The 25,816-nt window shown below is 43.3% G+C and overlaps 1 protein-coding gene across 1 annotated transcript in view; it reads right to left on the reverse strand.

Annotated features, from left to right (window-relative positions):
* Positions 1-25,816, reverse strand: part of LOC126481157 (DNA polymerase epsilon catalytic subunit 1) — a 319,986-nt gene that overhangs the window by 245,325 nt on the left and 48,845 nt on the right. Inside the window, exons 9-13 of the mRNA XM_050104726.1 lie at positions 19,866-20,061; positions 19,602-19,745; positions 12,791-13,083; positions 636-784; positions 296-533 (exon numbers count right to left, since the gene is read on the reverse strand). Of these exons, the coding sequence (XP_049960683.1) occupies positions 296-533; positions 636-784; positions 12,791-13,083; positions 19,602-19,745; positions 19,866-20,061 (1,020 nt within the window). The remainder of the gene's footprint in view (positions 1-295; positions 534-635; positions 785-12,790; positions 13,084-19,601; positions 19,746-19,865; positions 20,062-25,816) is intronic.

A 25,816-nucleotide genomic window follows, 5' to 3' on the forward strand; every position in this document is an offset into this window, starting at 1 on the left:
CAGCTACAGATAGGAAGTGGGAGGTGAGAGATTATTAAAAGACGCACATGTAGCACAATGAAATAACTCTCGTACAGATGAGTATTTTGCACGTATCTATTTTGATTTCTCTCTACACCAATTGTACATTTTCCATTTGTGTCTCAATAAGTCCTGGTTCCATTAGTGCAGTTATCTTCGACTGCCACAGGCTATATTAGAGTCTAAAGGACAATCAATAACAGTACATGGCAACAACAATGATCATTTAATTTTGCAAACTTAAGCTTACAAAATAATGTAGCAGATAACCAACCTTAACCATTGCATTCAGAACGGCATTTGTATATGAAATAGTCACTTTAGACTTCTTTGGGTGTGTACTCTCAATAACATAATTTTCTGGAAAGGACTCTGGCAGTATACACCAGATACCATCTGTATCAAGTTCAAGCGGTCGACCAACTTGTTCTATGATTTCACGAGCCTTTGTTATAATTGCTGCTCCTGTGTAGCATACTATACCAGCCATTTCCATGCTGTGCCAGCGGGCTCTAAAATATAAAATTTCATGTAGCATTTACTTGAAAAGTATCTACTTAGATTGAAAGAGTCTAAATGGAAATATGACAGAGAAATATGAGCAATAAACTCACCCTCTTCTCATTACATAACCATAGAAAGAATTGAGAATACACTTATGAGCCAGCTGCAGGGAATCATATAGCACCTCTCTGTTTTTTGCAGACTTAATTTCAGCAGCATCTCCTTTGGCTACAGCTTCAGAAACTTGTTTTTTTGCGACCTGAAAATCGTTATAAGCATCGATTTATAATTATTTTACAAACACTCTGGAAACAAAATATATAGCAACTGGTGCATACATTAATGTACACTCCTGGAAATGGAAAAAAGAACGCATTGACACCGGTGTGTCAGACCCACCATACTTGCTCCGGGCACTGCGAGAGGGCTGTACAAGCAATGATCACACGCACGGCACAGCGGACACACCAGGAACCGCGGTGTTGGCCGTCGAATGGCGCTAGCTGCGCAGCATTTGTGCACCGCCGCCGTCAGTGTCAGCCAGTTTGCCGTGGCATACGGAGCTCCATCGCAGTCTTTAACACTGGTAGCATGCCGCGACAGCGTGGACGTGAACCGTATGTGCAGTTGACGGACTTTGAGCGAGGGCGTATAGTGGGCATGCGGGAGGCCGGGTGGACGTACCGCCGAATTGCTCAACACGTGGGGCGTGAGGTCTCCACAGTACATCGATGTTGTCGCCAGTGGTCGGCGGAAGGTGCACGTGCCCGTCGACCTGGGACCGGACCGCAGCGACGCACGGATGCACGCCAAGACCGTAGGATCCTACGCAGTGCCGTAGGGGACCGCACCGCCACTTCCCAGCAAATTAGGGACACTGTTGCTCCTGGGGTATCGGCGAGGACCATTCGCAACCGTCTCCATGAAGCTGGGCTATGGTCCCGCACACCGTTAGGCCGTCTTCCGCTCACGCCCCAACATCGTGCAGCCTGCCTCCAGTGGTGTCGCAACAGGCGTGAATGGAGGGACGAATGGAGACGTGTCATCTTCAGCGATGAGAGTCGCTTCTGCCTTGGTGCCAATGATGGTCGTATGCGTGTTTGGCGCCGTGCAGGTGAGCGCCACAATCAGGACTGCATACGACCGAGGCACACAGGGCCAACACCCGGCATCATGGTGTGGGGAGCGATCTCCTACACTGGCCGTACACCACTGGTGATCATCGAGGGGACACTGAATAGTGCACGGTACATCCAAACCGTCATCGAACCCATCGTTCTACCATTCCTAGACCGGCAAGGGAACTTGCTGTTCCAACAGGACAATGCACGTCCGCATGTATCCCGTGCCACCCAACGTGCTCTAGAAGGTGTAAGTCAACTACCCTGGCCAGCAAGATCTCCGGATCTGTCCCCCATTGAGCATGTTTGGGACTGGATGAAGCGTCGTCTCACGCGGTCTGCACGTCCAGCACGAACGCTGGTCCAACTGAGGCGCCAGGTGGAAATGGCGTGGCAAGCCGTTCCACAGGACTACATCCAGCATCTCTACGATCGTCTCCATGGGAGAATAGCAGCCTGCATTGCTGCGAAAGGTGGATATACACTGTACTAGTGCCGACATTGTGCATGCTCTGTTGCCTGTGTCTATGTGCCTGTGGTTCTGTCAGTGTGATCATGTGATGTATCTGACCCCAGGAATGTGTCAATAAAGTTTCCCCTTCCTGGGACAATGAATTCACGGTGTTCTTATTTCAATTTCCAGGAGTGTATTTGAAAATCATTAAGTTGCACTATTAAAGTTTATGAACACAGTCTAAATATAATTTAATAATTATTCCAGCCAAATACCAGAATTCCTTAGAAACATTATAATTTGTATGGAAAATTCTTGCAGAAAATTCTTACTTAGGAGTAAAGGAAACCATTCATCAAATAGCAGAATCATTGAGTCAAGCACATACAAGAGAGATAGAAAACTTATTATCTTTCGGACCACAGGTGTGTGTGTGTGTGTGTGTGTGTGTGTGTGTGAGGGGGAGTGGGGGAATTGCGCCTTTTTGAGTATTTGCACTCAAGCTCGGCAAAATATGTATTCCAAAAGCCAGCAAGCTTTCTTTCTCTTTTGTACGTGCCTGTCAATGCCTCAACACTTCTGCTATTCGATGAGTTGTGTTAGTGTTTCGTGTCATGAAATATATCATACAAGTTTCTAAGAATCAGTCAAGAAAATCACTAACTTCTCTCTTCAGTTTATTAGTATGCACTTAGATAATATAAACTGATTTTGAGTTAACTCTTGCTATGTTTGTTGTATCAGATGTTGTGTTTTATAGTATTAAACATTCTTGTATTCAGGGAATAACAGAAGAAACAATATCTATTGATTTTCTGGCAGTGTCATCACGTTTGATTGTCTTGCGATGGCAAACTATAGAAATTAATAACTGAATAATATGCATCACAGAACTCTTCTTTTGAAACATCAACATCTGCTTTTTATGAGAAGGATAGTTGCTACCCAGCACAGAATGGAGATGCTGAGTTGCAGACAGGCACAACAAAAATACTGTCAGAAAGTAAGCATTCGGCCAACAAGGCCTTCTTCAGAAATAGATCTCTCTCTCTCTCTCTCTCTCTCTCTCTCTCTCTCTCACACACACACACACACACACACACACACACACACACACACACAAAAACCACAATCTCTGGCTGCTGTGGCCAGACTGCGAGCAGCAGCGCAGGATGGGAGAAGCAACCAGGTATTGGAGGTAAGGAGGAGGCTGGGGCAGGGTGGAGGGATAGCAGGGTAGGAGTGGAGATGGTAAAGTGCTGCTTGTGGGAGCAGACAGGGACGAGGTGGAGAGGGGGTAGGGCAGCTAGGTGCAGTCGGGAGGTTCGATGGAGAGTCTCAGTGAGACCCATGGTATATGTCTAGAAGGGCTGATCGTCACTACAGGTGCGACCAGCACAGGTGGCTAGGCTATATGGATGGGACTTCTTGGTAATGGAATGGGTGGCAGCTGTCGAAGTGGAGGTATTGCTCATGGTTGGCTGGTTGGTTGGTTTGGGGTATATAGGGACCAAACTACACGGTTGTCAGTCCCTTTTTCCTGACGCAAGTGAGGCTCAAGGTACAAAAACACCCAAAGTAAGTTTGAGAAAGTAAAAGGAAATATAGAAAAAGGTATTAGCACCATAGAGCAGATGGTCTGGGCTGGTTGATCACAATAATAAAAGAGGATGAGCCAGCCACTCTCCAACACATTAAAATGTCCACCTCAAAAACACAAGGCGAGATGAACACATGTAGGGAAAAAACGATCACCAAGACAAACAAATCCAAAGAAAATGCAACAGAGTTAAAAATAGAGGGAGGGTGGCAACCTCAGAGAGAAGGCTAAATGCCCACCCTTAGATGGTACGATAAAAATTCCCCTTACGAATAAAACGTAAAACTAAATCTGCTGTTGAGATAAGGTCACCCAACACCAAAGGTATGGTGCTGGGAATGTTTAAAGTCCACAGCAGAGTGGCTAAAAGTGGGCATACAAGAAGATGTGGACGACAGTCATATGTGAGCCACACTGACACCGAGGTGAGTCCTCGCGACGGAGGAGGTAACCATGTGTAGGCCATGTATGGCCAATGCGGAGCCAGTAGAGAACTAGTGTGTCCCTGCAAGAGGCCTGCATGGAGGAATTCCACACATCTGTAGTCTCCTATTTTTTTAAACTTTTTTTAGTGCGGCCAAACTGCTGAGGTCATCGGTCCCTAAGCTTACACACTAGTTAAACTAAATTACGCTAAGGACAACACGAACACACACCTATGCATGAGGGAGGACTCGAACCTCTGACGGGGGAAGCCGCGCGGACCGTGATAAAATAGTCTCCTTAATGGCATGCAGTTTGCTGTACATACTGCATACATACTCCTTTTGGAGTACTGTCCAGTCTGGCGAGCAGGGGGAGTGCAGCTCTCCACAGTTGATGCAAGTGGGAGGTCGTGCACATGGAGTATTTGGGTGCAGTGGAAGTCTGCAGTCTCGACATTTGGTGCAAGAAGTGCAGCGGGAAGACATACCCAAACTTCCACCACTTAACGCACTGCATAGGGGGAGGGATGTATGGTTTAATGTCAAGCGGTAAACCATCACCTTGACCTTTTCAGGCAATGAATCACCCTCATAGGCCAAGATGAAGGCACCGGTAGCAACCCTGTTGTCTTTCGGGCCACCGTAAACGCACCAGATGAAATGAACACCCTGCCATTCTAAATTGGTGTGGAGCTCGTTGTCAGGCTGCAAGAGGTGGTCACAATGGAAAATAATCCCCTGGACCATGTTGAGGCTTTTATGGGGAGTGACGGAAACAGGAATATCACCCAGCTTGTCACAGGTGAGTAATGTTCAAGATTGGGCTGGGGATGCTGTCTGATTCAAGACTGCGCCGTTTCGCATCTTGGACAGTGTTGTCATTTCTCCAAACTTATCCTCAAGGTGTTCAACGAAAAGTTGCGGCTTCGTTGGTAGAAAAGAGACCCCATCGGTTCTGCTACAGACTAAAAAACCAAGGCGAATATGGCCCTCTCCGTTCTGTAGCTCTACATTCCCTGCATGGTGTAGTGAGGGAGGGAAATGATTTAGGGTCATATCTGTCGGCACTGAACTCAATCTTGCCCTTCTTAAAGACTGCTGGCACCGTAGGGTCACCAGTACGAGATGACTTAGTCTGCTTCATTGTGGGTCATCCACCCTGATACCACCCACTTCGATGAGGAGCTCTCCCCACGGGTACCACCCAGCCACAGCAAAGGCCACCTGACGTTGCTGGGAGTCCTCATGCCCTCGGAAGACAGGCATCTACTCCTTAGCATACGTGGGGAGTTTACAGCTCAGGCATCAGCAATGCGGTCCCTGTGTTGTCAGGGGCTGCCAGCAAATGGGTACATGACAGCCCCACCACAACAAACTGGCTACCGTGCCGGAAATTGGGCGCAGAAAAATCCAATATCATCAGGGGGGGGGGGGGTGAAAGGGGACAGGAGACAGCCGAAGAAGATGACATACCCCAGAAAGTCTCCTTGCCCAAATAACTGAACTACAGGTGGTGATGCAAAGCCATGGGAAGAGGTTCAGGAGATCGAATCTAAGGGCACGTAAGGCATCCTTCCCCATATGGCTCACACTTCTGTAGAATGTGGAATGTGGCAGGTCAACCATAAAATGTGACCTGAACTTATAAGGCCAAAAAGTGAGAGACTCCATTTAGTCACCTCTTATGACAGGCAGGAATACCTTGGGCCTATTCTAAATCCTGGACCCACAGGGGGGATTGCTGGTGTTGGTAGGTTTGATATGGATGAAGGTATTGATGTGGGCATCTTTGAGATGGAGGTCAATGTCGAGGAAGGTAGAGTAGGACCAGGTAAAGCGATGAGGGACAAGGTGTTGAGGTTCAGGAGGAATGTGGTTAGGGTATCCTCACCCTCAATCCAGATCACGAAGGTATCATCAATAAATCTGAACCAGATGAGGGGTTTGGGATTCTGAGTGATTAGAAAGGATTCCTCTAGATGGCTCACAAATAGGTTGGAATAGGATGGTGCCATCTGGGTGCCCATAGCCGTACTGTGGATTTCTTTGTAGGTGATGCCTTCAAAGGAGAAGTAGTAGTGGGTGAGGATATGGTTGGTCATGGCAACTAGGAATGAGATTGTAGGTCTGGAATCTGTTGGGCATTGGGAAATGTAGCGTACAATAGTGGTAAGGCCATGGGTATTATGGATGTTAGTGAAAAGGGAGATGGCATCAACAATGACGAGCAGGACAGATGTGGTAAAAGAACAGGAACTGTGGAGGGTCAGTGGAGAAAATGGTTGGTATCTTCACGAGGGTAGGTTGTGGGTAGTAGGATGAAGGTGTTGGTCTGCAAGAGCAGAGATTCTCTCAGTAGGGGCACAGTAACTAGTCACAATTGGTTACTCTGGGTGATTGGGTTTATGGACATTGGGAAGCATGTAGAAGGTAGGAGTGCAAACTGTGGTAATGAAGAGAGAGACGCACTCCAGGGAGTGGTTCACTGGTGGACCTAAGGCTTTGAAGACAGACTGGAGATGCTGCTGAATTTCTGTAATTTGGTCACTGGGGCAGTGTCTGTAGGTGGATGAACCTGATAGCTGGCGGAGTCATTTTGGCAGGTAATCCTTGCGGTTCAAAACAACAGTGGTGGAGTGTTTGTTGGCAGGTAGAATTATAAGGTCGAAATCAGTTTTTAGGTGATGGATTGAGTTTCTATATGCAGATGTAAAATTAGCCTGCTTGTTGTGGGATTTGGGGAATGATGGTGAGGCAAGGTTCGAGTTTAAGAAATTCTGCAAATTTAATCGGGGTTTGTTTGGGGACAGTGGGGGTGGATCATGGTTGGATGGAGGAGTGAACTGAGTTAGGTAGGATTAAACATTATTCTTTGGTTGAGTCTGGTTGGTAGAGTTGGTGGCGGAAAAGTGTTTCACATTAAGGACCAGGACAAGAAGAGAAGGTCCTTAACAAGTCCTGCATGATTGAATTTGGGAGTGGGGCAAAAGGTCAGGCCTTTGGAGAGAACTGATGCTTCTGTGGGGCTAACACATTAAGGTGCAAGACCTTTCCCACACATCCTCCCACCAACCACCTACTCCAGTCTAGTTGAAAGCATTACCTAACCCATCAAAGGCAGAGCTACCTGTGAAACCAGTCATGTGATGTACAAGCTAAGCTGCAACCACTGTGCTGCATTCTACGTGGGCATGACAACCAACAAGCTGTCTGTCTGCATGAATGATGAGCAACAAACTGTGTTCAAGAAACAGCTGGGCCACCCTGTTGCTGGGCATGCTGCCAAACACAACATTCTTCATTTTAATAATTGGTTCACTGGATCCTTCCCACCAAAACCAGTTTTTCTGAATTTCACAGGTGGGAACTCTCCCTGCAATATATCAAACACTCCTGGAAATGGAAAAAAGAACACATTGACACCGGTGTGTCAGACCCACCATACTTGCTCCGGACACTGCGAGAGGGCTGTACAAGCAATGATCACACGCACGGCACAGCGGACACACCAGGAACCGCGGTGTTGGCCGTCGAATGGCGCTAGCTGCGCAGCATTTGTGCACCACCGCCGTCAGTGTCAGCCAGTTTGCCGTGGCATACGGAGCTCCATCGCAGTCTTTAACAGTGGTAGCATGCCTCGACAGCGTGGACGTGAACCGTATGTGCAGTTGACGGACTTTGAGCGAGGGCGTATAGTGGGCATGCGGGAGGCCGGGTGGACGTACCACCGAATTGCTCAACACGTGGGGCGTGAGGTCTCCACAGTACATCGATGTTGTCGCCAGTGGTCGGCGGAAGGTGCACGTGCCCGTCGACCTGGGACCGGACCGCAGCGACGCACGGATGCACGCCAAAACCGTAGGATCCCACACAGTGCCGTAGGGGACCGCACCGCCACTTCCCAGCAAATTAGGGACACTGTTGCTCCTGGGGTATCGGCGAGGACCATTCGCAACTGTCTCCATGAAGCTGGGCTACGGTCCCGCACACCGTTAGGCCGCCTTCCGCTCACGCCCCAACATCGTGCAGCCCGCCTCCAGTGGTGTCGCGACAGGCGTGAATGGAGGGACGAATGGAGACGTGTCGTCTTCAGCGATGAGAGTCGCTTCTGCCTTGGTGCCAATGATGGTCGTACGCGTGTTTGGCGCCGTGCAGGTGAGCGGCACAATCAGGACTGCATACGACCGAGGCACACAGGGCCAACACCCGGCATCATGGTGTGGGGAGCGATCTCCTACACTGGCCGTACACCACTGGTGATCGTCGAGGGGACACTGAATAGTGCACGGTACATCCAAACCGTCATCGAACCCATCGTTCTACCATTCCTAGACCGGCAAGGGAACTTGCTGTTCCAACAGGACAATGCACGTCCGCATGTATCCCGTGCCACCCAACGTGCTCTAGAAGGCGTAAGTCAACTACCCTGGCCAGCAAGATCTCCGGATCTGTCCCCCATTGAGCATGTTTGGGACTGGATGAAGCGTCGTCTCACGCGGTCTGCACGTCCAGCACGAACGCTGGTCCAACTGAGGCGCCAGGTGGAAATGGCGTGGCAAGCCGTTCCACAGGACTACATCCAGCATCTCTACGATCGTCTCCATGGGAGAATAGCAGCCTGCATTGCTGCGAAAGGTGGATATACACTGTACTAGTGCCGACATTGTGCATGCTCTGTTGCCTGTGTCTATGTGCCTGTGGTTCTGCCAGTGTGATCATGCGATGTATCTGACCCCAGGAATGTGTCAATAAAGTTTCCCCTTCCTGGGACAATGAATTCACGGTGTTCTTATTTCAATTTCCAGGAGTGTATGTTCCTGCACTGCTCTTGGCCTCAACCTTCATTAGTCATTGTCACCCACCCAGCCCCTTCCCTGTTCCCATTCCAGCACTACACAGCCCTCTATTCCACCACCACACCACAGTCTTTTTATTTAGCTCCTTTTCCATTATACCCCACCCCCTCTGCTCTCCATCTAGCCTCCCAACTGCACCTATCTGCCTTACCCTCTCCCCACTTCGTCCCTGTATGCTCTCACAAGAAGCACTTTACCATCCCCCAACCCTACCCAGCTATTCCTCCACCTCCCTGTCCCAGGCTCCTCCTTACCCCACCACCCAGTTGCTTCTCCCATCATGTACTGCTGCTCGCAGTCTGGTCTCAACAACCAGAGACAGTGGTCGTGTGTGTGTGTGTGTGTGGGTGCGCTGCTACTACTACTACTACAATTTGTAACACTTCTAATTGTGCAATTATTTTGAGGAGATACTGATTGTAGCAAAGTGTGTGAAAATATGCATAACACCAACAAAAAGAGAAACTGGTAACGGAGCAAAATAAATCGTTCTGTCATATCAAAGAAGTGAAAGAGAGAGAGGAAAAAAGGGAACAAAGAGGAGGAAGACAAAAGCACCAGAAATGGGAATACAGGAGCAATGTGGAAGAAAGCAGAGGAAATACTACTACTGACTGAAGACAGACATGAAGGAAGTTCTGGGCGGTAAGTTGCAATACAGAAAAGAATGGAATGAATGGGTTTGTAAAGCACTGTGAAAACATTCTTGATGAAATGTACATAATTTTCGAGAATTTCACAGATCTAACTGAGTATTGTTGAAATAAAGACACATGTCTCTTTGTATATCTATTCCTGTACACAAATGTGTAGATTATGGAAGAATATAACTCGTGTAAATTTAAGCTGTAACTGCTAATTGAGTATAGTAAGTGATGTTCTAAGTAAAAAGTTACCTCATTTATCTACCATCTATTGTGTTTATATTACCAATACATATGTTTTCCATTTTATTTTCTGGTTTTTACTACATGCAATATTATTGCTTGTTTTAGAAACCTATAACTTTACCTTCCCAACTCACTGTCCTTGGTACTTGCATGGTACTAAGCTTTAACCTCTTCATTTTATTTTAAATATTTATTTATTTTTGCCTGCAGCAAAGAGCATCAGTATTTTCAATACTATCAGACAACTACTCTAGTATTTTTATAACAAAATTCTCTTTTGCTTCTTTCATGTCCATAACACTGGTCAACAATGAATATGTTAAATAAATAATTTCAGCTGATTGTTATGTATCTGCGCTGCCAAATCCAAAAATGAGGGCAGAAATGTTCCATTGCCCACCAGTTTTTTGTAACATTAACCTTTAAAAATGTTTATTAAGATGAGGTGCAAAATCCAGTAACTAAAAGAATATAATTTTATTCAACTGGGTCAACAACTCGCATATTTGTTTGAGGCAAATGTTGCCTGTGAATTCAGGAATGATAACAATGTTCAGCAATGAACTTTTCCTCATAATATTGGCTTTTCCCTACCCAGGTCAAGGCTTGTTCCAAAAAACAATAAAGAAGAAGATATATTACATATTGAAGGTGTCCTGCTTAGTTGCCAGAGGAGTAGAAGCTTTATTTAGTAAGAGGAGCTAATCCTGTGTGTTATTCAGCTATGAACTGACAAGTGTAGCATTAGATGATAGTGTGTTTTCTTAAGCACTGTGTTTCAGGAGGAGGAACATGTCTCACTAATGTGTAAATGTCAAAAACAATTTTTGTTATGCTTGTGGCGAATTAAATTGAAAAGCGTAGAGGCAAAATCTGACTCCTAAAATTAAAATAATTTACCAACATTATTTTGACAGTAAAACAGACCAGAATAACTTTTGGGCTTCACAAACCTGTTGTGCCAAATGTGTGACATGATTAACTGACTGGTTAATAGGATCCCTTCATATACCTTTTGCAGTTCTATGATATGGCAGGAACCTAAGGGTTATGTAACAGACTGCCACTCCTGCTTGACAAATACATCTGGCATTAGTTCATTTGTTAAATATCCATCTTTAGAATCAGCCATCGACCAGCACCTCCTGGACCACGCCTTCCCATACCAACTCCACTAAACGGCAAAATTGTGACCGAAAATTTTAGAAGTGTTGATGATATCAGTGAATTACAACAACAGAGGTGCCCAGATTTTATGGAAGGATTAACTACACATAGTCATTTTAAAACTGGGGCTACCACAGCTAAAATAGTTATACATGGCTGATTGACAATTCACACAGCAAACATTTTTCTAATACAGATACTAAAATTATTAAATATAAAACTGAATGAAAAGTCCAACATTCCACTGCAGCTGTATAGCGTCAGTTATAGACCCACACAACCAGTTTCACAACTTTTAAGTTGCATCTTCTGGTGTATATAAATGTTATGTCGTATAGTGTGGGGAGTAATTACAGAATGCTGCAGAGTAACTGTTGGTGTAGCTAGGCAAAGTTCTCAGTGCTCCTCAATTGATAAAAAACCATCATCAACTGATAAGAAAACCATCATCTATGATGAATGTTGTGTGTTGTGTTAAAATCACAAACTGTCATCACTTTACTAATTAAAATTTGTTCTTGTCGGCCTATGACAAGCAACAGACAATGCCTCTCATAGATGTTATCCAGGAAAGTACTGGGCTGAACAGCTGACACACTCATGTGTTTGTCACCAATACAGCAGCTGACAACATAAGCTGCAAGTGTCCCATGTGTTGTCGAAGCATGTGCTGTGGCTACCGTCTGGCTACTGAGATGGTGATGAAAATTGGTCTGAGGAGAGCTGAGAACTTTTCCTAGCCACGCCAACAGTTACTCTGCGGCATTCTGTAACTACTACACTCTTCAAACATGTTCCTTGCATTTCAAAACATATCAAACACGGTTTGGTGAAAATGACGCTGAGACTGAAGACAATAATGAACTGTTCTATGTGTGAATACATAGGTAAATGCAGTCAATAGAAGAACAGATTTGGAAATACTAAACATGAAACTGAGATATTGTGTACAACTTTGAATGGAATTATTTTCTGGAGACTACTGAAGCACGTCCATATTTTCCGTTTCAGACATAGTTGCAGCCGCCAATGTTTTTTCTCCGTACTCCATTTTTCAAAGAACAAGTGAAGTACAATTGTCTGTTTCAAAATAAAATAAATTTATGTTTGTAAAGTTTATGCCAATTTTTTCCAATATATATCTTTACCTCCAATATCTCAGAAATGCTTTCTTTGGACTTGCTCCACTTCTATTCTGATTGCTTCAATTGTCAGAGATGTTATTGATAAGATTACTCAGAATCTGTGGATGACTGAAAAGTAATTATGTAAAAAGATTTGAAATCAGCACAAGAAACTCAGTAAGAATCACCAATTACATGCCCTTTAACATTAAAAAAAACTTAAATTTTGTTGACCAGTGTTATTAATCTCCTATTTTTATTTTTAGCCATGGACCTTTTCATTTCTTTGCTTTTTCTTCATGTTGAAGAACTCTAATGAGTAGTGCAGGAAGAAAATACAAGAATAAACTTTATTTCAGGTTTAGCCTATTATGAATAAACCTTTTGCTTCAAGCACTACTTTTATAAATTGTGTCTTGTCTGTTTTCTATTTTCTAAGTTATAGTGTTATAGAGGTTTTTTTATCAATAAATCTCACATGAATGTTTACGACAATGCAGAATCATTCAGATTTGTAAAATTAGGACACAACATTCAATTCAAAATTCACAAATCCATTCTAATCCATCCGCCTTTACAGTAAGAGAGCATTCCTTTTATTTTTTCATAGCAAGTTACCTATTCTCACCTTTGAAAGACCCTTGTATTCATAGCGACGATCTCGGAATGCTCTAACAGTGTCAACATAGAAACTATTCTCCTTTTGACAAATTGTGGTGAGTCTTTCTTCAGTCCTTGTAACATGAATTTTCTTATAAGCTTTTCGGCAATATTCAGTGAGTCGTTTTTTTTCATGTGCTGCTTGGTCTTCACGAGATAACTGATGAAATGCACGGTGGGGACCACCTGGCACCAGGGGAGGGAATTTTTCTGTCTCCAACTGCTGCCTGATGCGCTGAAATTCGCTACGTGATGCTGGCACTGAAATAATCACAGCACATACTTTATTTACATCATGATCTGGGCTTCAACAAACTTTTCATTAACAAACTTTCAGAATGTAGACACAACCAGTTACTTTTTGAAGATAATTGGTAAACTCTTACAATTTGAACAGTTATTAGCAGCACAGGCTACACATGGAACAATCTAGAGGCTTCTCCCAGTTCTAATAGAACTATCTAGAGATCTTTCATAAGACTAACTTCTCCACGAGAAGGGACATGATGGGGAGTTCGGGTCTCTACAGTTTCAGGATTGTTACTGAGATGGGATTATTTCATTCTACTTAAAGTCGTGTAATTGAAAAGCCTTTGTCTCATCAAATTAGAGGTCTCATTTTAACAATTCCAGAGATCACGTTCTGACAGTTTTAGAGGTCACCTTCTGACAGTTTCTATGGATTGCACAAATAAGAATAGCAACAAATGCTGGAAATAATTGAATTTTAGAAGCAATTGCCGGCAACAGAAAAGAAGAAAGCATTTAGTGATGTGCAAACCAGCTATACAAGTCACACAATGCTCTATACTTCTGTGAGTCTATTCATTATGCATCACCGAACTTTCAGAACATGCTAGTACAGCTTGCCTTTTTTATCATCTCTTGAAGCCTTTAATCTCTAATAAGTTATTAATTGACATTTATTTATAATAAATTGTACTAAGAGAACGCATTTTTGATGGATCTTCAATGTGCTGACAGCTTGAAATAACATACTTTCATAGCAGACAAGTATTAATACGGAGCTTCTTTAACTACCAATATGTCATTTCCTGCCATTTTAATACCATAAATTGTACGAAAAATTATGAGTTTTCAGGAGATCCTGAATGTACTACTGCTTTGAAACGGAATACATTCATAGGGCATAAGTTACAAAACCCACTGAATATGGGCTCCAACTGAAATTCGATATGCATCTCCAAGCTCTTTGGCTGAAAAGAGAAAGAGATAGCTTGCATAAATGTGTTCTTCCATCTTATCTAAATGCACATTCAGAATATCGCCATGCTTGTTATTGCTCTTCATGTTGGGAAAGACTCCAAGGTGTCCTTTTTCTATGCTATAACGTCATCTACTTCGGCACACTCCACACTAACATTTGAATGTACTGTAAATGTGATAATATCTTTTTTTTTTTTAATTACACATCTAGTTCCGTAGGACAAAATTGAGGAGAAAATCTACAAGGTCATGGAAAGTGTCAGTACAAGAAATTACAACATAAAAGTAATGTTTAAACCCAAAATAAGTCAAGTCATAAGTTTAAGTAAGTGAAATCAACAATATAACACAAGAATCAGATTAATTTTTCAAGGAACTCATCAACAGAGTAGAAGAAGTGACCCACAAGAAAATTCTCCAGTTTCAATTTAAAAACGCGTGGATTACTGTTCAGATTTTTGAATTCTTGTGGTAGCTTACTGAAAATGGATGCAGCAGTATACTGCATTCCTTTCTGGACAAAAGTTAAGGAAGTGCAATCCAAACGCAGACTGGATTTCTGCCTAGTATTAACTGAGTGAAAGCTGCTAGTTCTTGAGAATAAGCTGATATTGTTAACAAGAAACAACAGTAAAGAATACATATATTGAGAGGCCAATGTCAGGGTACCCATACTAGTGAATAGGGGTCAACAAGAGGTTTGTGAACTTACACTACTTATTGCCCAAACTGCCCATTTCTAAGCCAAAAATATCCTTTGAGAATGGTAAAAGTTACCCCAAAATATAATACCATATGATGTAAGTGAATGAAAATAAGCATAGTAGACTAATTTCCATGTCGAATGATTGCTTACTTTATGTACTGTTCGAATATTAAAAATGGCAGCATTAAGTCTTTGAACAAGATCATAAATGTGGGCTTTCCACAACAGCTTCCTATCTATCTGAACACCTAGAAATTTGAACTGTTCAGTTTCACTAATCATATGCCAATTCTGTGAAATTAAAATGTCAGTTTTTTTAATTGTCTGTTAGAAATTGTAAAAACTGAGTCATTCTGTGATTTTGAGATGGTTTATTTTCTGCAAGCCATGAACATATGTAATGAACTGCACTATTTGAAACCAAGCCAATGTTGCACACAACATCCTTTACTACCAAGCTAGTGACATCAGCAAACAGAAATATTTTAGAATTACCTGTAATACTATAAGGCATATCATTTATACAAATAAGGAACAGGAGTGGCCCCAACACTGATCCCTGAGGCACCCCCCATTTGACCACACCCCACTCAGACCCCACATCACAGCCATTCTTAACAATGTGAATAATGACCTTTTGCTTTCTGTTGTTAAAGTAAGAGGTGAACCAATTGTGGGCTACTCCCTGTATTCCACAATCGTCCAACTTCTGGAACAATAGTTTATCATCAACACATCAAACGCCTTAGTTAAATAAAAAAAAAAATATGCCTAATGTTCGAAACCTTTTGTTTAATCCATCCAGTACTTCACAAAGAAAAGATAATACAGCATTTTCAGTTGTTAAATGACTTCTAAAGCCGAACTGTACATTTGATAGGAAATATCCGATATAAAATGATCAATTATCCTTACATACACAGTCTTTTCAATTACTTTAGCAAACATTGATGGCATAGAAATAGGTCTAAAATAGTCTACATTATCCCTTTCTCCCTTTTTATAAAGCGGCTTTACTACTGAGTACTTTAATCATTCAGGAAACTGACCATTTCTAAAGGAAAGATTACAAATATGGCTAAGTACAGGGCTAACATGTGCAGCACAGTACTTTAATATTCTGCTAGGCACTCCATCATACCCATGAGGGGCTTTAATTTTCAAGGATTTAATTATTGACTCAATCGCCCCCTTGTCAGTATCACAGAGGAGTATTTCAGAAACCAATCTCAGAAAGGCATTTTCCAAGAGAGTTATATGATTCCCTGTAGAAACCAAGTTTTTATTTAATTCACCAGCAATGCCCAGAAAATTATTCTTAAATACTGTACATATATCTGACTTATCAGTAACAGAAATATTTTTACTATAAACTGACTATATCGTTGACCTTGTGCTGCTGACCAGGCATTTCCTTCACAACTGACCATATGGTTTTAATTTCATCCTCTGAATTAGCTATTCTATTTATGTGCCAAATACTCTTTGTCTTCCTAATAACATTCTTAAACACCTTACAATAATATTTGTAATGGGCTACTGTAGCTTGATTGTGACTACTTCAAATATTTTGATGTAATTCCCACTTTGTTCTATATGATATCCTTAACACGCAAGTCAACACCCAGGCTGCCTTTTACTGCTAGTACCCCATTTAGAATGTTCTAAAGGAAAGCATTATGAAACTTCCTGGCAGATTAAAACTGTGTGCCCGACCGAGACTCGAACTCGGGACCTTTGCCTTTTGCGGGCAAGTGCTCTACCATCTGAGCTACCAAAGCACGACTCACGCCCGGTACTCACAGCTCTACTTCTGCCAGTACCTCGTCTCCTACCTTCCAAACTTTACAGAAGCTCTCCTGCGAACCTTGCAGAACTAGCACTCCTGAAAGAAAGGATATTGCGGAGACATGGCTTAGCCACAGCCTGGGGGATGTTTCCAGAATGAGATTTTCACTCTGCAGCGGAGTGTGCGCAGATATGAAACTTCCTGGCAGATTAAAACTGTGTGCCCAACCAAGACAGGTCCCGAGTTCGAGTCTCGGCCAGGCACACAGTTTTAATCTGCCAGGAAGTTTCATATCAGCGCACACTCCGCTGCAGAGTGAAAATCTCATTCTGAAAGCATTATATTTGTCATCTATGTTATTGGCACCACTCTTGTTTCTTAATGAGGTTTAAAAAACACTCTACTACCTCTGGATTAGCTTTGCTACATAGTTTGTAATTACATGTGACACTTGATTTGAGTACAAAAGCCTTTTAGTGTTAAAATATGTGCTTCATGGTCTGAAAGGCCTTTTACTAACAGAATGCCCAGCCAGTAATGAAGAATGAATAAAATTATTGTCTATGGCTGTGCTACTGTTCCCCTGCACCCTAGTTGGAAAAAACACAATCTGCATCAGATCACAGAAGTTCAGGAGATCTACCAACATCATTTTTCTTGCACAATCATATACAATATTAATATTGAAGTCACCACATATAATTAATTTTTTATACTTCCTATAAAGTGGACCAAGAACGCTCTCTAGCTTGAGCAGAAATGCTCTGAAGTCAGAGTTAGGGGACCTGTAAATAACAAGAATTAGAAGTTCAGTTTCACCAAATTCACAACATTCAAATATCTGTTCAGTGCAGTGCTGTGGTACATCTACAGACTCAAATGGAATACGAAATTAGAATTATATTAATACCGTCAGCTGCTGACGGGCATTGATATATATCCCCGGGGACAGGTGAAAAATGTGTGCTAAGACTGGGACTCGAACCCAGGATCTCCTGCTTACATGGCAGACACTCTAGCCATCTGAGCCACTGAGGGCACAGAGCATAGTGCGACTGCAGGGACTATCTCACACACACCTCCCGCGAGACCCACATTCTCCCCTTCTATGTACACACACTACATTCGTAGTGTCCCACCCCAACACACCCATTACTCAGACATGTCCGAAAGAACAGACACCATATCCATATAAGCAATAGTTCTGGCAATACCGGCAACGACCTCCTTCTTCTGTGCGGATGCACACATATTCCTCAAACTCTAACGGGACTTGGTAAGAATGTCTTCCATGAGTAATGAGTGTGTTGGGGTGGGACACTACGAATGCAGTGTGCGGACATAGAAGGGGAGAATGTGGGTCTCGCGGGAGGCGTGTGTGAGATAGTCCCTGCAGTCACACTATGCTCTGTGCCCTCAGTGGCTCAGATGGATAGAGCGTCTGCCATGTAAGCAGGAAATCCCTGGTTCGAGTCCCGGTCAGGGCACACATTTCCACCTGTCCCCGTTGATATACGGTATAACAATGCCCGTCAGCAGCTGACGGTATTAATATAATTCTAATTTCGTTCTAGACGGCTGCAGGTCACTAATGGTGTCTGTTTTTTACGTTCATGGCCACTCCTCTACTCCGCAAGGAACTCCTTGAAAAACAGCCACCTACTCTGTATCCTGCTAAAGGAAGCCTCTGAATTGTCAAATTATTTAAGTGGTGTTCCAATATACCTATAATGTCAGAGTAAACATCTATAAGAAGTTCACTAAGTTTATCTCTAACACCTCTTATATTTTGATGAAATATGCCAATTCCTTCTGTAATTGGATACCTGACCTCCCCTGAAGGTGATTCCTCTGTTAGAGAGACTTCCTTTAAGCAGGTATACTTACCAGCTCACTTCAATCTAAAAAAGGTGTAGCTCTAAAACCAACTGCACTCCAATCTCTGTTGTGTCCCTGATTGTAGAGTGACATTCGTCACTTCATCAGGGAATGAGCTACCTTATAAGCTGTCCTAAAGACTTTAGCACAAATGCAACAGTTGCACAGTGGATTGGATTGTTGATCCAATTCACTCATTCTCAAATGTCACACTCTTCACAGAAGGCCAGCTGGCTGAACACTGTCCAGATCACATTACTGAGCAGCCATCTGAATGGATTACTATCAGGCACTATTTGGCCCAGCAGGTGTGTTTAGAGAGGAATATGGTCAACTTGTGTGCAAATGCTAGTGATTTGGTAAAGACTGGGAGAAGTGAGGAGCAAGAAACATCTACAAAGACAGTTTATGACTTTTTATCTCTTTGTTGTTCTGTGGAGAACTTACAATACGTATATCGGATTTTTAAAATATGCTTATCAGTGAAGTGCAAGACTCCACGCCATGCTGTTCCAAATGAAGTGCCCATCCATGGGCAGCCAAGTGCCCATGGGCAAACAGCTGACAGGTGGGCAGTTGGGCAACTGGGCTGACGTCTACACGATTGTACTGTCCTGTCAAGAGCCCATTGGTGCGGGTGGCCACGTGGCTCTCACATGTGCAGAATGCACGCAACACGACTGTCTGGTGGGTAGCATACACTCCTCGCACCTACTTGCAGGCAAGCAAAGGAGCACCAGAGAGTGGCCCTGACCTATTCTGTACACCAGCTGCCTCCCTCCAAGCCAACAGCCACCCTTCTCGAAGTCTCTCTTCTCCTCACTACAACCTTTCTCTCCTTGCCCTCTCCACCTAACACAACTCTTCATCCCAGTCAACCTCCAGAACTGCAGTCACGACATTGTGTATTCAAATGGCTCAGTCTTTTTTATGTGCTTGTCAACAATTCCACACCCCTCCTATTCAATAATTGTTACCCATACTCCTAAATTATTTACATTCTGCTACAACTTTTCATTACCCTACTGACACAGGAGGTACTTATATATAAAATAGTGTTACCAAGGTGAAAATTAATGAGAAAAATCAGAATTCTATAGAATAAAAACACTGAGTTGAAAGAGCAGCAAAAGGGACAAATTTTGGTAATACAGAAAGGTACAACACTGTAACACTTACTATATTCTCCACGCCACATCCATGCCATTTTACGTTGGCATAAGGCTCCTGGACGATTAAAATCACATGCGGCACAAGTGACTTCATCTACCATTGCAGATGGCTGCAGCCTATTAGTTAAAATTATGTTTGGATACATAGCACCTGAAAACAAACATTTTTTTAAGATGAATATTTGTTATTGACTGTAAAGAGACTATATGCAAATATTATAACATTCACAAGCTACAGTATGAAAGCTTAACTGCATTCATTAATACTAACCTACATCCAAGTGGTATATGATTGGTTTCTCATTGCGTAAAGGATTTTCCTTCAGATTTTGTAATTTAGCCTTTATATCAGCCACAACTTCATCAAAATTAGTAACTAAATCAATAGGAATTTTCTCTTCTTCCTCTATGGCATGTGTCATTGCCCTTTCAACACCAGCAATAAGTGTATCAAAGGCCTCTGGTCTCTGAAGCACAAAAAGTAATATGTAGAACAAGCTCTTTGGATTCATTAAATGAAACTTACAGCTAACCTATGTATTAATACAATATTTGTAAAAAAATATGGTTTCATATTGTTAGTTATCAAAGAAGGAAGAAAACTGGAGAGATGCTCAAAGAAGGAAGAAAACTGGGGAGGTGCAAATGTAAAGTATTACAACAAGAACAAATAGTGAACCACTGAAGAAACAAAAATGAAAAACCAGAAATGTACAATGAGTTTGATGAATTTATGTTACTTTCTCAGAAAAGAAATAGGATGTTACCAGCAAAGAATGAACTGAGCAGAAGACCCTGTTCAAAACATAATGAGACATAGTTCTCACATCAGTCTTGCCATTTCTTTTTCTATTTCATGTAGTGATGCAGAATTTTACTGGGAATGATCTGGCTCCTCTCAGCTAATGTAAAAATTCTAACAATGTGCACACCATTCTTCTAGGAGAGCTAGTTCCGCAAGGTTCGCAGGAGAGCTTCTGTGAAGTTTGGAAGGTAGGAGACGAGGTACTGGCGAATTTAAAGCTGTGAGGACGGGGCGTGAGTCGTGCTTGGGTAGCTCAGTTGGTAGCGCACTTACCTGGGAAAGGCAAAGGCCCCGAGTTCGAGTCTCGGTCCGGCACACAGTTTTAATCTGCCAGGAAGTGTCATCTTATAATTCTTACGAGTTTTAGTTATCGGTTCTTCACGAAGCAACATAGTTGAATTCTATAGTCAGTGTCAGCCAAGTCAAATGGCTGAGACAGATCCGAATCTGAAGAGTTACTGTTGTCATCACTGTCGTTCGCAGAGTCAGTCCTACCTATGCCTATGGACACATCATCTACGATGTCATCTATTAACTAGTCTTTTTCCCAAAACATATTCTCTGTTTTGATTATGTGTTCATCAAATTTCCCCTAGTCTGCTATGGTCACAGATGCAGTTATGTTCTTTGCCAATTCTTGCTGTTTCTCCATGGAAATACCCCCCTTTATATTCTGCTTCCGTACATGTCCTATAGTTTTCGACTAGGTCATTTCTATGGAATTTGATTCACACACATGTGGGGGTAACCAGAGGACTGAGTGCCCAAGACTTTTCGTTGATTCGTCAAACCAATATGGCTTTTCAAGGGCTTTTAAACTTTTGAATCTGTTCAAACAGTTCAAGTGTATTTTTTTCTGTGATTTTAACTGCTTATTGTGAGGGTTCTTTTTTTCTTGCACACTATTAGCAGCATCACACACTTATAATCCTAGCTTTTGGTAGACAGGGAAGCAATTTTTCCTGCATCTCACTTCTCAAGATTGATAGCTTTGATTTGCCTCAGATAATCTCCACTGACTTTCCGATCCCTAAAGAATCAGTTCTGTTCCATTCCTATAGTCATTCCTTTAACCTGCATAGACAAGGGTAAGTCTATTTGATGAGCTGGTATTTGTTGTGAAAGCCACAATTTTTTTTGCTCCGCCATTATCCACCAAATGAAAGATTATTGTCCACATAAGTTTTACATAAGTAAAAATGTTCTGCACTGGGAATGATAAATTTTGACACACCTCAAGTATTTTGCTCACAAAGTGACAATATAAGAGCACTCAATGAAAATGTTTCTGTTGCTAGCACGTTTTCCATTGGAACTCATCAGATGTAACAGCCTCCTTAATGCGTCAACAGACAATGGAAATCCCACTCTTTTCACGAATGTTGTGAGGGCACGGTGAATACTCCAAGTTATTTATTCGAGAGAGAGAGAGCGAGAGAGCAGATTTGGAGAGAAAGATGATGCTATAAGAAGCCCCTAATAAATGTAGGAGAGGTGGGGGGAACCATACCTTAATAATGACTTTTCTTTCCTCACAGCTGAGATATACTACCCAAAAAGCAGTACTTTAATCATAGTTCTTGAACACTGATAATTTATATGTTATAATTTTCATATAATTAACACACATTGAAATATTAAGTATTTTAAGAATTGTGATTTATAAAATGCAAGAAAATTAATTAGAGTGCTAGGTTAGAAACATAGAATTCCCTGCAATTTCCCTGATTTTTCCATACAAATCAAATTGTAATTCACTAATAATGCCAGGTTTTCCAGAGAAATCGTCACCCTGGATATATATATATATATATATATATATATATATATATATATATATATATATATATATATATATATATATAAAAAATAGAGGGAAACATTCCACGTAGGAAAAATATATCTAAAAACAAAGAAGATGTGACTTACCAAATGAAAGTGCTGGCAGGTCGACAGACACACAAACAAACACAAACATACACACAAAATTCAAGCTTTCGCAACAAACTGTTGCCTCATCAGGAAAGAGGGAAGAAGAGGGAAAGACGAAAGGATGTGGGTTTTAAGGGAGAGGGTAAGGAGTCAGTCCAATCCCGGGAGCAGAAAGACTTACCTTAGGGGGAAAAAAAGGCGGGTATACACTCGCACACACACACATATCCATCCACACATATACAGACACAAGCAGACATATTTAAAGACAAAGAGTTTGGGCAGAGATGTCAGTTGAGGGATATGACTTCCTCAAATCCTGCCCTGAAATGAGATCCATCCTTCACGAAATCTTCCCCACTCCACCAAGAGTGTCTTTCCGCCGTCCACCTAACCTTCGTAACCTCTTAGTTCATCCCTATGAAATCCCCAAACCACCTTCCCTATCCTCTGGCTCCTACCCTTGTAATCGCCCCCGGTGTAAAACCTGTCCCATGCACCCTCCCACCACCACCTACTCCAGTCCTGTAACCCGGAAGGTGTACACGATCAAAGGCAGAGCCACATGTGAAAGCACCCACGTGATCTACCAACTGACCTGCCTACACTGTGATGCATTCTATGTGGGAATGACAAGCAACAAACTGTCCATTCACATGAATGGACACAGGCAGACAGTGTTTGTTGGTAATGAGGATCACCCTGTGGCTAAACATGCCTTGGTGCACGGCCAGCACATCTTGGCACAGTGTTACACCGTCCGGGTTATCTGGATACTTCCCACCAACACCAACCTATCCGAACTCCGGAGATGGGAACTTGCTCTTCAATATATCCTCTCTTCCCGTTATCCACCAGGCCTCAATCTCCGCTAATTTCAAGTTGCCGCCACTCATACCTCACCTGTCATTCAACAACATCTTTGCCCCTGCACTTCTGCCTCGACTGACATCTCTGCCCAACTCTTTGTCTTTAAATATGTCTGCTTGTGTCTGTATATGTGTGGATGGATGTGTGTGTGTGTGTGTGCGCGCGCGCGCGAGTGTATACCCGTCCTTTTTTCCCCCCTAAGGTAAGTCTTTCCACTCCCAGGATTGGAATGACTCCTTACCCTCTCCCTTAAAACCCACATCCTTTCGTCTTTCCCTCTCCTTCCCTCTTTCCTGATGAGGCAACAGTTTGTTGCGAAAGCTTGAATTTTGTGTGTATGTTTGTGTTTGTTTGTGTGTCTGTCGACCTGCCAGCACTTTCATTTGGTAAGTCACATCATCTTTGTTTATATATATATCTACCAACCCAAGTTCACCACAAGATCACCCAGTCTCTCCTCTCATTGCACACAGACCCAGTCTCTCCCATCTACTCAATCTCCCACTTCCAGCTCGACTCCCCCCAAAACCTCAAAATTCCAATCAACACAATCTGGAACCACAACACCCTAATTCAGTAGTTAACCTTTCCTCCAAACCTCTCTCCCAATCCGAAACCTCTGTCCTATCCAAAGGCCTCACCTTCAGCCACACTCCCAGATTCAACCAAACAGCCCTTGTCAAAGATTTACTGTCCTACACCCATACTCTCTGCTGGAAATATCACTTTGCCACGAAGAACAATGATCCTAATCCTACTCCTAATGGTCCAACTCCCCAAGACACTATCCAAATTGAACCCTGCCTGGAACAGTTCCGTCCTCCATCACAGCGGGACCCACCTCCTCTTCCTCAAAATCACCCTCTCCAAACCTTCCAGGAATTTCTGACTTCCAGACTTGCCTCTCAATCCTTCTTAAAAAACCTTAATCCTACTCCCAACATCACCGCTGCTGAAGCCCAGGCTATACGTGATCTGAAGGCTGACCGATCCATCGTCATTCTTCCGGCGGACAAGGGTTCCACAACCGTGGTACTTGATCGTCGGGAGTATGTGGCTGAGGGACTGCGTCAGCTTTCAGACAACACCACATACAAAGTTTGCCAAGGTAATCCCATTCCTGATGTCCAGGCGGAGCTTCAAGGAATCCTCAGAACCTTAGGCCCCCTACAAAACCTTTCACCTGACTCCATCAACCTCCTGACCCCACCTACACCCCGCACCCCTACCTTCTACCTTCTTCCTAAAATTCACAAACCCAATCATCCTGGCCGTCCCATTGTAGCTGGTTACCAAGCCCCCACAGAACGTATCTCTGCCTACGTAGATCAACACCTTCAACCCATCACATGCAGTCTCCCATCCTTCATCAAAGACACCAACCACTTTCTCGAACGCCTGGAATCCCTACCCAGTCTGTTACCCCCGGACACCATCCTTGTAACCATTGATGCCACTTCCTTATACACAAATATTCCGCACGTCCAGGGCCTCGCTGCGATGGAGCACTTCCTTTCACGCCGATCACCTGCCACCCTACCAAAAACCTCTTTCCTCATTACCTTAGCCAGCTTCATCCTGACCCACAACTCCTTCACTTTTGAAGGCCAGACATACCAACAATTAAAGGGAACAGCCATGGGTACCAGGATGACCCCCTCGTACGCCAACCTATTCATGCGTCACTTAGAGGAAGCCTTCTTGGTTACCCAGGCCTGCCAACCCAAAGTTGGGTACAGATTTATTGATGACATCTCCATGATCTGGACTCACAGTGAAGAAGAACTCCAGAATTTCCTCTCCAACCTCAACTTCTTTGGTTCCATTAGATTCACCTGGTCCTAATCAAAATCCCATTCCACTTTCCTTGACATTGACCTCCACCTGTCCAATGGCCAGCTTCACACGTCCGTCCACATCAAACCCAACAACAAGCAACAGTACCTCCATTATGACAGCTGCCACCCATTCCACATCAAACGGTCCCTTCCCTACAGCCTAGGTCTTCGTGGCAAGCGAATCTGCTCCAGTCCGGAATCCCTGAACCATTACACCAACAACCTAAAAACAGCTTTCGCATCCCGTAACTACCCTCCCGACCTGGTACAGAAGCAAATAACCAGAGCCACTTCCTCATCTCCTCAAACCCAGAACCTCGCACAGAAGAACCCCAAAAGTGCCCCACTTGTGACAGGATACTTTCCGGGACTGGACCAGACTCTTGAATGTGGCTCTCCAGCAGGGATACGACTTCCTCAAATCCTGCCCTGAAATGAGATCCATCCTTCATGAAATCTTCCCCACTCCACCAGGAGTGTCTTTCCGCCGTCCACCTAACCTGCGTAACCTCTTAGTTCATCCCTATGAAAGCCCCAAACCACCTTCCCTACCCTCTGGCTCCTACCCTTGTAACCACCCCCGATGTAAAACCTGTCCCATGCACCCTCCCACCACCACCTACTCCAGTCCTGTAACCCGGAAGGTGTACACGATCAAAGGCAGAGCCTCGTGTGAGAGCACCCACGTGATTTACCAACTGACCTGCCTACACTGTGAAGCTTTCTATGTGGGAATGACCAGCAACAAACTGTCCATTCGCATGAATGGACACAGGC

The sequence above is a fragment of the Schistocerca serialis genome, chromosome 5 (assembly GCF_023864345.2).
Source record: "Schistocerca serialis cubense isolate TAMUIC-IGC-003099 chromosome 5, iqSchSeri2.2, whole genome shotgun sequence".
NCBI lineage: Eukaryota > Metazoa > Arthropoda > Insecta > Orthoptera > Acrididae > Schistocerca > Schistocerca serialis.